Below are 16,527 nucleotides of genomic sequence, written 5' to 3' on the forward strand. Positions count from 1 at the left end.
ACCTCATCCCCACTTCTAGTAGTCATGCATGTTTTGTTGTTTCCATTTGCCTTTATAGTCTTAACCTGTGATATTTGTGAAACTAAGGTCTTAGCAATTTCCATATACCTCCTATCTCCTCTGTACCCTCTACCACCAGAGATCCTGACTTGGCCACAGTGTTCTTTAAGAGCTCTGAGTCAAATAAGATAGAAATCCCTTGGGTAGCCTATAGCCAGAATGTTGAAAACAATCTCCATGCTGCCTTTTGCAGCTCCCTAAAAATTGAACTGTGGTCTCCTAATGGCACGTGCTCCACCAGGGAAAGGGTAGAGGAAGCAGGTATGATACTGTGAAGGACACTTTCTATTGGTTTGGCAATTTCTTCTTTGCTATGGATTTCTGAACTGGTTTCCAGAGTTCCAACAGGCTGTGCAGATGTTTACTGATTTATGGGAGAATGTGGGCCTGTCACTTCATAGTCCACCATATTGATGCTGTGTCCATGTTTTCTGGAAAGAAGGGAGCCCTTAATGTTAACGAGGTTTCCAAGGGATGGCTCATTTTGCTGCTTTGCATCTTTCAAGATTGTTTTTCTTGCCACAGTTGGTCTATGATGATTTAGACCTCCTTAAGTCTATCTTACATGACATTTCTCAATTTACTTGGATGCATAGATGAAAGGTTTTAACATAACTTACAAAATGCTCGGCAATTATATTTCAAACATTCTATCTGCCTCTTTCTTTCTAGAACTGTCACATGTAAATACTGATGTACATGATAGTGTTCCAGGTCTCTGAGATTCTGTTGAGTCCTTTTTATTCCTTTCCTTTGGCTCCTTAGATTAGACAATCTTACTTGAGCTGTTTACTGAGTGCCTCTTCCTCTTGCTCCTTTGATCCTTTTTTCTTTCATTTATTAATTTTTCACCTACACTGAAAAATTTCTATCCCATAAAATCTATTTAATTCTATTTTAAAATTTTAAATCTTTTTATTGATATTCTTTCATTCCTTAGAAAATTGTCAAAATTTAATTTGTTTAGGTATGATTTTCCTTAGTTTCATAAAAATATTGACAATAGATAATTTCTATTGTAAGGCTAAGACTTTACAAGCTTCCTAGAGTCAGATTCTCCTAACTACTATTTTCCTTGGAGTAAACATTCTACTTTCTTTGGATCATGGTTCTCAACCTGTAGGTCATGACCCTTTAGGGGATCACATATCAGATGTTTACTTATGATTCATAACAGTATCAAAATTGCAGTTATGAAGTAGCAATGAATAATATTATGGTGGGGTCACCACATATGAGGAGCTGTATTAAAGGGTCACAGCGTTAGGAAGGCTGAGAGCACTGCTCTAGCTGTCTCGTAATTTTCATTGAAAACACTTTAGACCATGATTTCAAGACACTGAAAATCAAATTCATTCCTTTCTAGAGATTTTTGTTGTTCTCTCTCTCTCTGTCTCTGTCTCTGTCTCTCTCTCTCTGTGTGTGTGTGTGTGTGTGTGTGTGATGTGTGTGTCTCATTTTTTTTGTCTGTATTACAGATTACTAGTTCTGTGCCTGTGTTTGATCCCTGAGGTGTCTGGTTGGCCAGTGCACTCATTCATTATTTGTAGAACTCTTTCTCAGTGGCCTGGCATGTTTGTGTTTCCCACCCTTTAATAACAGCCACTGTGGTACATTATGTCCATTTTACTTCCATTTACATTCCATTTTACTTCTGTCTGCATAGAACCTCAGGATCAGCTAAGATAAAAATGCAGGTATATGTGGTGTTTTCCTCTCTCCAGGATGGTGCTGGAAACTTGCTAGGCCATTTATGAACGTCTCATTTCCAAAACCTTTCTAATGTTTTCTCCAGGTTCTTGTCTGCCTCTGTGGATTTTGCCAGCTTCCTTCCAGGTCAAGCCATCCTCCATCTCTATGAATGGAGATGGCTCGTGTCCTTTTCGTCCCCCTGTGTTTGCTCGGCTGTTCATTTTGCTTGACAACATGCTTGAAAGGATAATGAGTGGCCAGAGCAGGAGCTGGGAATGGAGCAATTTAGAACACTGAAAAACCAACTATTCTTGCTGAACGTTCTTGAGTATGAGTTCTTTATTACAAGCCTTCCATGAAGTTTGAGAACTTTTTGGGAAAAAATTCTGATTTTTCTATTTTTATTGTTTTTGAAATTAACATAGAAACTAGTGTGCCATTATGTTTTCTTTTTTAATTTTAGCTTTTTAAATTTCATTTTATATCCCATCCACAGTTTTCTCCCCCACCCCTCCTCCCACCCACCCTCTGCCTCTCCCCCTATCCACTCCTCCCAATGGGTAAAAGCTCCCATGGGAAGTCAACAAAGTCTGGCACATCAAGCTGGGGCCGGACCAAGTCCCCCCCCTTAAGGCTGAGTATGACATCCCACCATAGGGAATGGGCTCCAACAAGTTAGCTTATGTACCATGGATAGATCCTGATCCTACTGCCAGGTGCCTCACAGGTAGCCCAAGCTCCACCACTGTCTCCCACATATGGAGAGCCTAGTTCAGTCCCATGGAGGCTCCACAGTTGTCGGTCTAGAGTTCATTAATTTCCATGAGCTTTGTTCAGCTTTCTTTGTAGATTTCTCCATCGTGATCTTGAGCTCCCTTGCTCATATATTCCCTCCTCCCTCTCTTTGACTGGACTTCCTGAGCTTGACCTGGTGCTTGGTTGTGGATCTCTGCATCTGGCTCCATCATTTTCTGGATGAAGGCTCTGTGATGATAGTTGAGGTATTCAGCAATCTGATTATAGGGAAAGGCCAGACTGGGATCCTTCTCCGCTATTTGATAGGTGTCTTACCTGGGGTAATCCTTGTGGATTCTTAGGAATTTCTCTAGCACCAGGTTTCGCCCTAACTGCACAGTGACTCTCTTTGTCAAGATCTCTCTTTCACTGCTCTCCCACTCTGTCCCTCTCTCCTATCAAATGTCCTGTTCCCTCATTTTTATCTCCCATTCCCTCCCCTTTACTACTGCCTCCCTCATCCCTGTCCCCACTTTACCCAAGAGATTTAGTCTAATTCCAGTTCCTTGGTCAATCTATGTGTCCCTCTTAGGGTCTTCCTTGTTAACTAACTTCTCTGGAGCTGTGCATTATAGTCTGGCTATCCTTTGCTTTACATCTATTATATACTTATGAGTGAATACATACCGTGTTTGTCTTTCTGAGTCTAGGTTTCCTCACTTAGGATGGTTTTTTCTAGTTCCATTCATTTGTCTGAAAATTTCATGATATTATTGTTTTTTTTGCAGATAAGTAATACTCCATTGTGTAATGTACGACATTTTCTTATCCATTCCTCAGCTGAGGAGCATCTGGTTGTTTCCAGGTTCTGGCTATTACAAATAATCTTGATATGAATATAGTTGAACTAATGTCCTTGTTGTATGAGTGTGCCTCCTTTGGGTATATGCCCAGGAGTGATATTGCTGGGTCTTGAGGTAGATTGATTCCCAGTTTTCTGAGAAACAACCATACTGATTTCCAAAGTGGCTGTACAAGTTTGCACTTCCACCAGCAGTGGAGAAGTGATCCCCTGACTCCACATCCTCTCCAACATAAACTGTTCTCAGTACTTTTAATCTTAACCATTCTGATGGTACAAGATGGTATCTCAGAGTCATTTTTATTTGCATTTACCTGATGATTAAGGATGTTGAGCAATTCCTTAAATGTTGTCTCCTTTGCCAATACCTTCAAGACTACTTCCTACTTTCTCTTCTATCAGGTTCATTGCAACAGGATTTATGTTGAGGTTCTTGATCCAACTGAACTTGAGTTTTGTGAATGGCAATAGATATGGATCTATTTACAAACTTCTACCATGTTGACATCTAGTTATGCCAGCATCTTTTGTTAAAGATGCTTTCCTTTTCCCATTGTACCTTTGGACTTCTTTGTCAAAAATCAGATGTTCATAGTGTGTGGATTATCCACATGTCTGTTTTTATGCCAATACCAAGCTGTTTTTATACCTATAGCTCTATAATAGAGTTTGAATTCAGGGATGGTGATACCTCTAGAAGTTCCTTTACTTCTACAGGATTGTTTTAACTATCCTGGGTTTTTTGTTTTTCCATATGAAGCTGAATATTGCTTTTTCAAGGTCTGTGAAGAAATGTCCTGGGATCTCGTTGGGGTCGCACTGAATGTGTAGACAGCTTTTGATAAAATTGCCACTGTGTTTTCACACGTCAGCTTTTGCTCACTTTTTTCTGGCGATCTTGGAGGGCCTTATGGTAGTGTTCCGGGCATGTGTCTTGGAGGGCCTTATGGCAGTGTTCCGGGCATGTGTCTTGGAGGGCCTTATGGTAGTGTTCCAGGCATGTGTCTTGGAGGGCCTTATGACAGTGTTCCAGGCATGTGTCTTGGAGGCCCTTTATGGTAGTGTTCCGGGCATGTGTCTTGGAGGGCCTTATGGCAGTGTTTCAGGCACGTGTCTTGCGTATTTGTCCTTCGACTAAACAGAGGCAATTGAGGTCATCATTTTGACCCTGACGTTGCAACATTGGAAGCAGTAACAGCACACTTTGATCCATAATCATCATCACACATTAATTAGCCTTCACAGGTTTAAAATTAATAAATCTCTATCATTGATATTGAGAGTTGGATACTTGAGTTTTTAAATTACTTGGGATGATTTTGTTCAAAACAAGGACTGAGGAATAGTTAGTTTTCAATCTCACAATACAAAACATAGTATCAGATATTCCTGAGATATTTGATTTGCCAAGGATTATACGAATAAAAACAGTTTCAATTATATAAGGACATGCAAAATTATTACCTAATAACTCTTAGAGGTGTGTGTTTGTCTCTTCATTTGCAGGTTTTAAGCCAGCTCTAAATATGTAGAAAAAGGCATGCTGCCATTTGAGTTATTACTTTGAACACATTTATAAGAGTAAATAAATACAATTCAATAAGTTTCCTCTTTTCTCTTCCCTCCTTCTACCTCCCCACGTCCATCCATTCCTTTATTTTCTCTTCATAAAAAGGTGGGCCTCCCCATGGATATTCAAGTCAGTCATGGTATATCAAGTTGAGATGAGACTAGGCACCTCCTCTTCTATTAAAGTGGGTTGCAGCAATCCAGTAGGAGGAATGAATTCCAAAAGCAAACAACAGAGACAGGCCCTGCTCCCACAGTTAGGGACAGTTAGAGACAGGCCCTGCTCCCACAGTTAGGGACAGTTAGAGACAGGCCCTGCTCCCACAGTTAGGGACAGTTAGAGACAGGCCCTGCTCCCACAGTTAGGGACAGTTAGAAACAGGCTCTGCTCCCACAGTTAGGGACAGTTAGAAATAGGCCCTGTTCCCACAGTTAGAAGAGTGGTAGCTTCAAGTTTATTTTATTAAACTAAAATTTTGATCATGTAAACCACTGGTAACAAACATATTCTCAAAATAACACCAAAATAGCTCAAAAATTATTACCATATATTAGGTACCTTGATATATTATCTTCCTCATTCTCTTTCTCTTTTTACACACACACACACACACACACCCTTTAACAACCTTCAACTTTCTGGATAGAGACATTAAAGGAGAAGTAACTTGCTCAGTGTCATGCCGTTAATGATCATGGACCTAAAATGTATCTCAAATATTCAACCCAGTGTGTGCAAACATCAGAATGACCTCTGTTCTTATGTTGCCAGCTCCCATGGCCATGCATTTTGATCAAATTGGTTTTGGATACAGCTTGGATATCTTGGTCTATTTCTGCTGCTGAACTTACCTCACAGAAATTAAAACAATAAAAATATTGTTTTCTATGGTACAGGGTAGTCAAGATCAAGGCATTGACACCATGTCTAGTGAGGGTTTCTCTCTTTCTGAAATGGTACACATGGCCAAAGGCAGAAGGGCAAGACGGCCTTTGTAGCAGGACTGCACCCCATTCAGTGGAGCTCTGCCCTCACTACATAATCACCCCTAAACATGCTCTTACTACTATCACGTTGGTGATTAAATTTCAGATGAATTTTAGAACCCAAACCATAATATTGAGCTTAGGAAATTTTAAGAATTCCCAGAGTAGTGTTAATATGCAATAAAGATCAAAAACCAGGTTTGTTTTATTAAAAAAATATCAACTACATTTTTGCCTCTCCAAGGAATTTTCTAAAACAAGAATCATCAAATGCGTTGCTTACATTAAAAGATTCAACCACCTCTCTTAGTTTTTCCAAGGTCTATACAAAAATAAATTCTACCAGGTGAAATCTACATCTAAAAGCTTGTATCAATTATATGGAAACTAGTCAACTTAATTAATGTCATAAAGGGTATTTAAAATCCCTTAAGTGCAAGATAAGGGTATTGTGGATATGTGGTAATTTATGAAAGGCAAGGACGGATTTCAGCTGGCTTCAAAATTAAACACAAGGGGGCTGAGAGATGGCTCAGAGGTTAAGAGCACTGCCTGCTCTTCCAAAGGTCCTGAGTTCAATTCCCAGCAACCACATGGTGGCTCACAACCATCTGTAGTGAGATCTGGTGTCCTCTTCTGGCCTGCAGGCATACACGCAGACAGAATACTGTATACTTAATAAATAAATATTTAAAAAAAAAAAGAAAACAAAATTAAACACAAACACAACAACCTGACTGCTGAAATTGCTTGTACAGTTACTCGGTTCACAGCAGAAGTCCCACATCTAGATCACAGAAGAAAAGAGTTCCAGCACACTCTTCTGACTGGACCACATCTGGGAATCCATGTTAAATTCTGGGTGTGTTTTAAAAGGAATGTCGATAATCGAGAAAGGAGACCTATGAAAACCATTTAATATGGAAATTGGTTAAAGATATATGAATACAAGGCAGATGGGACAGCTGTTTTCATACATTGGGAAAGCATTCACACAGATGAAGCTTTGATATAGTCAATGTGTTTTCCATGTGGCATGAGTTTAATAGACTCTTTAGTACTAAATGGGTATGTGGACCACATAGGTATAGAAAATGGGACACAAGAAGTACAGCTTAGAAAACAATCTCTGTAAAACGAGGGCTTCCTGTTTGGGGGACTTAGTATTTCATGGGAGCAATTCTTCTTTTCGTGATTAATATTTTAAGTGTTCTTAGTCTGATTCATGCAACTTAGGGTTTAGAAGTGTCTGAACCTAAACAGAAATTCACTTTCCTTTCGAAATCTGTGTTATAAAATACATGTGTTTGTTTGTTTTAAATTTTAAATATATAATAACTTTAAAATACATACAAATGTGCTTACACAAAATATACACTAATATATGTGCATTGAGTTTCTGAATCACATCGTTTTAAGATGTGTATTTGTTTAATACCTTTCCACTACATCACTGGTGCAGAATGTTGTGTCATTAAATCTGCAAGCGTCTGGTATACAACAGCACCTCACAGTTTAGACTTCCTTATTAATGCGATATTCACCCAAGTACAGGCAGCACGGAACACTGCTAAGTGGGAAACAAATAAGTAACACCATTTTCTGGAATGTTTAAGCAGATTATTCTGAATTAGGGTGAGTTAGGAGAAAATGAAAGCTGTTAATTCTCATTATTTTTTGAGAGCCAATTAGATTAAAACTTCCTTCACAGTAAGTCTGGATTATAACGCTTGCCGCACGTCTTCTCTTGAGTCTAATTTGCATTACCTTTGGTTCATAGGGAGAAGGATGGCAGACGATTCTGATTCTGGTTTTCTTAAAACCTGCATTTGAAAGTGGAAGGAAATTTGAATTTAAAAGTAATTCTTTTAGGCTGGGGGATTTGTTAGCTGCTGGGATAGAACAAGGGTCTTATTGTGACAGCCTTCTACAAATAACTGTTTTTTAGTATACATGGGTTCTGCTGAGACTTCTAAAAGGTTGAAGTCACTAACTACACTTTTAGGGTAGGATGTCCCTGTTGAGTTTTGGATTCTCTAACATGCTTTTCAAATGTGAATGAAAGGTTTTGAAAGTTTTATATGCAATGTGCTATTTTAAAATCATTTTGAAATACTATGCTATGTATCATACGGCCTCTTTTTTATAGTTCTCTGATTGAAAATCTTTGTCTTAAGTCATATTCTCCTGGCCTTGTGCATGCTTTAAAGTCATATTATGTGTGTGTCATGTCTGCAGAAAACTGCCTGCTCCTTTTGCTGGAGGTAAGAGAAAGATTCCCATACCTGTGCCTGGAGCACTCTCTACCTAAGCACACAGCTTTCTGTTCTATGCATTCACCAGCAAATAAGATCTTAATATTTTCCTACTGGTTAACTTCTAACAAAATGTTAGTATTTTGCAATCTTTACATCTTTGTCTCATTTGTGTATCCCGCTTGATCCTGTTTAATCCAGACTTGACACCATCTCCTACTTCTTCAACAGCTCCACCTCCAGTAGCACAGAGGGTCCCTTCTGCCTTCCACTGCCTGGTCACTCACAGAACTGCACATTGTTGGGAGTGATGGCTCCCCTAAGCTATAAGGGGTCTTCTGAGCACCTTAAGCCAGAGTTAAAGTGATAAGTACAATCATGAGTGCTTAGGTTCTGTGCTCAGTATAGAGCGAAAACATACTCGATTTCTGCATCTTTCTAAGTAGATTTACTATTGTTTATTCTTGGCGAATGTTGAAAACCAGGTCTGTGCCAGGAGGTCCTAATACTTCCTTAGGCTATTTTGTCAGAATCAAGGGAAAGGCATGTGTATGGAAATCCTTCCTAAACTGCAAACAATTAGGCAGCATTATTTTTATTATTCTTATTTCTAAGGATTTCTCTTTACAGATGCGTGTCTGAGTTGTGTAGAACAGGATTGTACCATGGTAAAACTGGTGTAGCGCAATTTCTACGATATTTGAGGAGGTGGAAAATGCGGTGACTTTGCCCAGCTCTTCAGCATTAGTGCAAGACAGCTTTGGCAGAGTAACTGTCTTTTCCACTCTCAAATATACGGTCTCCCTTTGCAGAGAGACTACGTGAGGCAAGATGTCATAGGTTTAAAACCTTTAAATCTGAAAAGAAAAGAAAAAAGTTTTACCTTCAGAACAAATAATCAACTCTTCAGGGACCAAAAGCACTCAAAACTGACATTTTTATTGTCCCGAGAACTGCAAATTCCTTAAGACCTAGGAGGGCCAGGAAGTGGGACTCAGCTGAGATATTGGCTCCCTGGGTCTCATACCATCCACCTTAGGAAGTTCTTGGATCAGAGACAGATCATATTGTCATTCTCCCCATTAAAGCCCCAGTGCCCCAACTGATGCAGAATTGGGAAGCTGATAGATCCTTGAGGCTTGCTTCAGAGAACTAAGACTGAACCCCAATTTGACTCATTGACCCCAACTTACCAATTTAAAGTCCAACCTTCTTTTCTTTTTGGTGTTTGTGACTATGAGTATTTATGTATCTATCAATCATCTAGCTAGCTAGCTCTGTTTAATTATTATTATTATTATTGGCAGCACTCAAGATTGAACTTAGGACCTTGCATACGATAGACAAACGCTAGACCACTGATCCTCATTTCCAGTCCTATGCTGAATATTTTGAAATCGTACTTCTCTCAATCTTAAAAAAAAATCCATCAATATTACTGAAGGTCAGCTGAGTGGTGAACAGAACCATAATCCCCAGGGGATTCTGCAAAGATGACCAATGTCCTCAGTTTCTTTTTCTCTTTGCTTGATGATTTTTTTACTGTTTTCAAGGCAGGGTCTCACTATATCACTAAGGCTGGCCTCAAACCCAGGCTCCTTTTCCTTTGTCTCCCAAGTGCTAGGATTAGACATGTGTTGCTCTACCTAGCCAGGCATCTCTGGTCTTAGAAAAAGAGGCATGAGAAATATCACTGCAGCACAATGAACAAAAGGCTGCAGACACTTCTGCTGCAAATATCAAATCATCTGTTGACTCAGCCTCTTCACAGAGCCATAAAGACCAGACTACCTCCCTCATCTTATTCTGCCTTTCTTGGTGTGGTCAATTTTGATAATACTTTAAAAAGTAGTAAAAATAAAACTTTTCAAGAGACTCAACTAACATCATCTCACTGCTCACTGGTGATGCTTGGACCCTTAAACAAATAATGGGGTGGTTGTCCTGGAGATCCATGATAAGTTTTGGCCAGTCTAGGGTCACCCTGGATTAGAGAGAGTTTACTCTCACACTGTTGTATAGGTGGCTAGGGAAATGGTTTTTGGGTGATGTGTGGGTGTGGGTGTGTGCTGTGTCGGGAAGGAGACATAATCCTGCATAAAGGTGCCTCACATCAGAACCCTATGCAATCCACTCTGGACTTACATTTATATCCAGAGGAAAGATGGTCAGGATACCAAACACACGCCTGCATATGCCCATTTATCACAGTGACATTCATATTGGTTAAGATATGACACTGATTTGAGGGTCCATCAACAGATAAATGGGTGACGCCAACACACAATGGAATATTATTTAGTCATAGAGAGGAATGAAGCCTTGTCATTTGCACAAAAATTAATGAAACTGGAGGACATTATATCAAGACATTATATCAAGAAATAAGCCAGGATCAGAAATACCAAATATTCTCTTAGAATCATGTCAACTTGAACATACAAAAATCAAGTCAGGTTGGTTTGGAAGAGTTATGAGTGTGTGAATAAAGAGAAGCTAGACTTGATGGGTCTGTGCTGTATCCATGTGTTACTACATCGCCCTCGTGTGTTAGTGTGTACAGTTAACACGCATACCAGCACATGAATCACAGCAGAAAACTAGCCCAGTCCATTTGTTGATGTCTGTCTAGTCTTTCTTTACATTTGGCATGTGTTCTCACAGTAGATGCCTCAGAAGGCCTCTGGGAAGCTTCACATTTATGGCATTTTATGCTTTGGAAAGTGGTTTGACTGATTATTAGAACCCATTTGATTGTCTCAGCTTGTTATTTACTTTCCTTCATCAACAGCCTAATATTAACACCTTACTGTTTTGTGTTGGATGATCAAAGAATTGTGTGTGTGTGTCTTTGTCATATGTCTGTGCCTCTGTGTGTGATGTTGCTGTGGATTGAAAACAGAGCTTTACATACAACCAGGCAAGTCTTCTACTACTGACCTAGGATTTGTATTTTTTAAGTCTAGCAGTGAGAGGAAGATGTGTTTTTATGAGCAGCTTCATTCTGAGTAGGTTTTCTCAAGGATTTTATTTCCGTATGCTATTGGGTTTTACTTTCTTGGAGAGAATTCTCTAAAATTACACTTTAAATTCCTTTTCTACTGTTTTGCTCCTTTTGGGGCTCTCATTTGTGTGCTGTTTTCTCTGTTCATTCTTCTGCAGTTTTGTGCTAATTTTATTTGTGTCTTCTATTTAAAGAATAAAGTCTTTATTCTTTTATGTTTTCCTACTAAATCAGTCTGATTTCCAAAATGGATCTTTCTTCCCTTCCTGATTTTATTTATTTATTTATTCATTTAAGACAGGGTTTCTCTGTAGCTTTGGAGCCTGTCCTGGAACTAGCTCTTATAGACCCGGCTGACCCCAAACTCACAGAGATCTGCCTGCCTCTGCCTCCCAAGTCCTGGTATTAAAGGTGTGTGCTACCACTGCCCATCTTATTCCTAATTTTAGATCTTTCATTTCTATTTAAAACTTGTTTTGTTCGATAATCACAAAATATAAGAATTGTTGTGAATCAAATTTCTTTTTCTTTTATGGTTTTCATTCAGTTCCTTTAGTAATATGACTAGGATCTAGGGTGTAGTTCAGGGATTCAGTGCATATCTAGCACGCACAAGGTCCTGGTTTCTATCCCCAATGTTGTCAAAAGACTAACAGCATCAACAGTAAGTAAAATAACAATGTTATATTGCTCATCTAGTTTGTTTTGTAAATCTTGCTTCTTCTGTGTATTCTTATCATCTGTAAACACATAATGTTTTTCTTCATTCCATCTGGCTTTGTTATTATCAACTCCTATTGAAAATGATTTCAGTTTTGTCATATTGATCATTTTTTGTATTTATATGTGTGTGTGTGTGACATGTGCGTATGTACATACATGAGTACACTGGTATATGTATGCATGTATGTGGGCAGCCTGAAGTTGAAGTCATGTGTTTTTCTCAATTGTTCTACAACATATTTATGGAAGAAGAACCTAACCCTGAACCTACATTCAGTAATTCTACTGTCTACTGGTCTAATAGTCAACTTGCCCTGGGATCCTCTGTGGTTACAGGCTGAGGCCCCCTGCCTTTTATGTGGTTCTGAGGACCTGGCCTCCTATACTTTATTCATAGTGCTTTATTCACTGAGCCATCTCCCCAACCTTATGTTGCTCATTTTTAAAGTCTCTGCCATTATCCTCCTGCTCTAGGTGTGCTGTCTGTCCCTTCCCTTTTCTATTGCTGTACCCGGCCCCCATAAAGACAGGGTCCTGTGTCAGGCTTTCATGAGATTTATAGCGCTCCTTCCTCAGCCCCATGCTGGCACTACAGGTTTGCACCACCCTACCTGGCTGAAACCATGTCATTTCTTAATGCACGTTTAATTCCCCCACCAGATGATCTCAACACAATGGCCACACAACATATATATCAACCTGCTTCATTCACAGATTCTTGATATAAGCCCCCTTGTAACCCCAGATCATTGTTGAGGCCCTTTTGTGGTCATTCAAGGAGATGTGCAGAAAGTGCAGAGTCCAGAGCTTTGGATGCATTCTTGGCTGTGGCTGAGGAGTTCACACAGGCCACTCAGAATTTTTCTTTCAGCTCATACTGGAAATATGGGACCATTTGGGAGCCCACGTGGAACCACATTTTTCATATTTTTGTGCTTCATGTTTATTATTTTGCTGCTAAACTGTTCCCAGGCACAGTTCCTATGGTTCATAGGCATAAGAAGGCTTTTCTGTGGTTTTCAGAGAAAATATGTGTTTGACAAGCTTCTATACTTGAATTATAGTGCTGTTGGCCATAGTGATAACATATGTATATACCATATATATAAACATATATAAAAATATATATAATACCTATATATAAATACCATCATGATGACTCAGCTGGTAAAGGCACTTACTACTAAGTCTAACCCCTAAGTCAGATCCTCTGGACCCACATGGTAGGAAGAGAGAACCAACCCCTGCAAGCTGTCCTCTGACCACTAGTGTGATATGACAAGCATACCCCCAATAAATAAATAAATAAATAAATACATATAAGTCTGGTGGTTTAATATATAAGCTGAGGTGTGCTCAAACTGAAAAATGCATAATAATCTTATATATTGATCTGTTGACAAATATATTGTCCCCAGAATTTGTCAGGACCTAACTCTGTGTTTCCCCCAATGTGCCATGGCTCACTACTGCTACTTCAATGTTTGCAGTGACTTTACATAACTGCCTGCAGATACAAAAACCAGCTGCTTTTTGTTACCTTCCCAGTAGCTCCTACGGTAAATATTCGAACCAATCTGTGTATACCTGTTGTGAACATATTCACTACAATATATGTAAACATACACGTATATGTATAGAGTTTGAAAATACAGAAATCTACTAAATTTTTCTTTTATCTTAAAATATACCTAACAGCCTTATTATTAATTTCTACCTTTTATAAACTAGCCTAAAGGAAGGTGTTTCTCTTTCCCAGGACGCTGGAGAAATGGTTCGTTCCTTTGTTGGTGGTTTGGAACTTGTGGTCAATCTATTGAAGTCAGATAATAAAGAGGTCCTGGCAAGTGTCTGTGCTGCTATCACCAACATAGCAAAAGACCAGGAGAACTTGGCTGTCATCACAGACCATGGAGTTGTCCCTCTGTTGTCCAAACTTGCCAACACAGTAAGTAGCATCTTGTTTTCACGGGGTACTCGCAAATCACAGTGAAAAACAAGGAAAGTGAAGTCCAGAGATCTGAATCCAGGTTTAGTGTCCATTGCTTATGAAGTGTAGGATTGTAGTAAACTCATTGAGCTTCCCCAAACTTATGGACACAAAGGCATACATTACAAACAAAGTATTAACATGCAAAGTCTGATAAATAAAAACCTTTTTTATTATTTGTTGTTGGCAAGCAAAGTTGTGGCAAATATAAGTGCTGCTATGTAAATGCTAGCTGTCATCTTCCCTGTTGCTGTCATCATTCTTAGCATGTAGTTGTTCCTCACCAGTTTAGAGGCCTGGACTGTGACAGTCTCGAGCTAGAAGGCTTTAACAGTACTATACTATTTATTCAAAACTGTGCCAGTTAGAGCAGGGCCTTGAGACAGTGACCTCACCATGCCCAGAGGATCTATTTGAGCAGAGCTAGAGCAGCAGGACAAAACAGAAATGCAGTCACTGGCAGGACAGTCAGTGTATGACACCCAGCGCTTCTAAGAGGACCTGTCAGATGCAGAGGACGTCAAGTTCTCTGTGTCAAGAGAACAGGACAATGGAAAAACCACAATATACTCAGTTATGCTGTTCCTCTATGAAGTAATTCTAAGTAAAAGCCAAGTTTACATAAAGAAAATGCATAAAGGACAGTAGAAAATCAAGTGGATTCCACTGTATGGGCTGCCCTGTCCTCTCCCGTTCAGAAATTAAGGTGATATTTTGGGGGTGTCTCTACAGGTAAAAAGCACTTGCCACTCAAGTATGAGAACTAGAGCTCAGATCTCCAGCCCACAGACATGTCAGGTGGATGTACTGGCCAGTCTATAATCCCAGAGCAAAGGAAGCAGAGATAAGGCATGCATATGGCAAACTGGCTAACAAAAATAAGTAAGACCTGGTTCAAGTGAAGAGCCCACCTCAATTTATAGAGTCAAAAGTGACCAAAGACAACACCCAAAGTCCACCTCTGGCCCCCAGGTACACAGCCCGCACACACATGTACACCTATACAGATGCAAACGTGCATGTATGCCATGCACATGCCAAAAAAGGGCAATGGGTAATAAATATAGGTTGAAGGAGTAGAGTTAATCCACTCATCCCAATCAAATTAATTTGTTCTTGAAGAGTATCCAGTATTCTAGAAATAGTTTTATTACTAAGTAACAATAATTCATAAGTTCTTTTACATTTTATTGTGTATGCACATGTCTGTGTTGTGTATGCATGTGTGTATGTGCCATGACGTACACATGGAGGTTATATGACACCTTTCACCATGAGGGGCCAGGATGGAACTCAGGTCGTCAGTCTCAGGGGCAAGTATTTATCTACTGGTCTCTCACTGGTCCTGATTTGTAAGGTTTTCTTATGGGCAATCAAGCTTCCTGGAACAAATGATCAACACTAGACATCTGTCTCATCTTTGATAGTGTTGTTTACACGCAGCTCATATACAACTCAGGAAGGCTGGGCCCTTTAACCCCAAGATTCAGGAGACAGAGGAAGGTAGATCTCTGAGTTGGAGACCAGATAAGGTTACCTACCGAGTTCAAGGTCATTAAGAACTACATTATAATACCCTTTACCAAAAAAAAAAAAAAAAAAAATTAAAGAAAACCCAAATTCTAGATCCTTCAAGGTACTTCCTAAATAGCCACTGAGTGTTTCTGCTGACTCCCTAGCATCTTAGTGGGTAATAGGCATGGACTCAGCTTCCTGGAATCTCTGTGGTGCACACTCATTTCTTCCCCTTGTGCAGAATAACGACAAGCTGAGGCGCCACCTGGCAGAAGCTATCTCAAGCTGCTGTATGTGGGGAAGAAACAGAGTGGCCTTCGGTGAGCACAAAGCGGTGGCTCCATTGGTGCGTTACTTAAAATCGAATGACACCAACGTGCATCGAGCTACAGCTCAGGCCTTGTATCAGCTCTCAGAAGATGCTGATAACTGCATCACCATTCACGAAAATGGCGCTGTGAAGGTACGCGGTTGGAAATTGGTGCTCTAGTGCAAGCTTGCATATGTAAGAACATTGTTCTACTGAAAGGGGGCTGGGGAGATGACTCAGTGAGTAAAGTGCTTGCTTCAAACTGCTCCAGCAGGGAAACCTGAGTCTGGACTCCAGAAACCCATGTCAAGGCCAGGTGTGGTACTCTGAGGAATTGGGGGGTAGAGACAGGCAGATCCTGGGCACTCAATGAAGAGTAAGTCTAGCTGAAATGTTGACTTTAGGCCTTCACGAAATATCAACTTCTGACCACATACACACAAAGAGTAGAGCATGCCCATGCATATGACATCCCATAATACAGCCTTTTACTAAAAGGGACGTTTGAATACAAAACTGTTCATTAGGTCACAGCTACATCTGAGCTCTGCTTATCATGATTTGTATTATAAATATGTGTGGAGGTGGAATTTCCTTAATCAGAAACTGTGTTGGGGTCTTAGTAAAAGAACCATTCCTGAATTTGAATTAGATTAGACAGTGTATAACCCATGAACATTGATTAGCATTCGTGATTCTCTATGAAACAGTTTCACTAACACCTAAGTAAATAATAAGGACAGATACATCCACTGTCATCCGTGAATGGCAAGAGAAGTGGCGGGAATTAGTCTAGACTAAGGTTCAACAGCTTTGCCACCCTAA

The 16,527-nt window shown here is 39.8% G+C and overlaps 1 protein-coding gene across 3 annotated transcripts in view; it reads left to right on the forward strand.

Moving 5' to 3' along the window:
- LOC130885799 (outer dynein arm-docking complex subunit 2) overlaps window positions 1-16,527 on the forward strand; it is a 170,453-nt gene that overhangs the window by 117,062 nt on the left and 36,864 nt on the right. For 2 of the 3 annotated variants that reach the window (XM_057787580.1, XM_057787581.1), the window contains 2 exons: window positions 13,647-13,835; window positions 15,634-15,855. In XM_057787580.1, the coding sequence (XP_057643563.1) occupies window positions 13,647-13,835; window positions 15,634-15,855 (411 nt within the window). Of the gene's footprint in view, window positions 1-13,646; window positions 13,836-15,633; window positions 15,856-16,527 lie in introns of those variants that run through there. The other variant, XM_057787582.1, reaches the window with a different exon arrangement.

Source organism: Chionomys nivalis, chromosome 13 (assembly GCF_950005125.1).
Source record: "Chionomys nivalis chromosome 13, mChiNiv1.1, whole genome shotgun sequence".
Classification (NCBI taxonomy): domain Eukaryota; kingdom Metazoa; phylum Chordata; class Mammalia; order Rodentia; family Cricetidae; genus Chionomys; species Chionomys nivalis.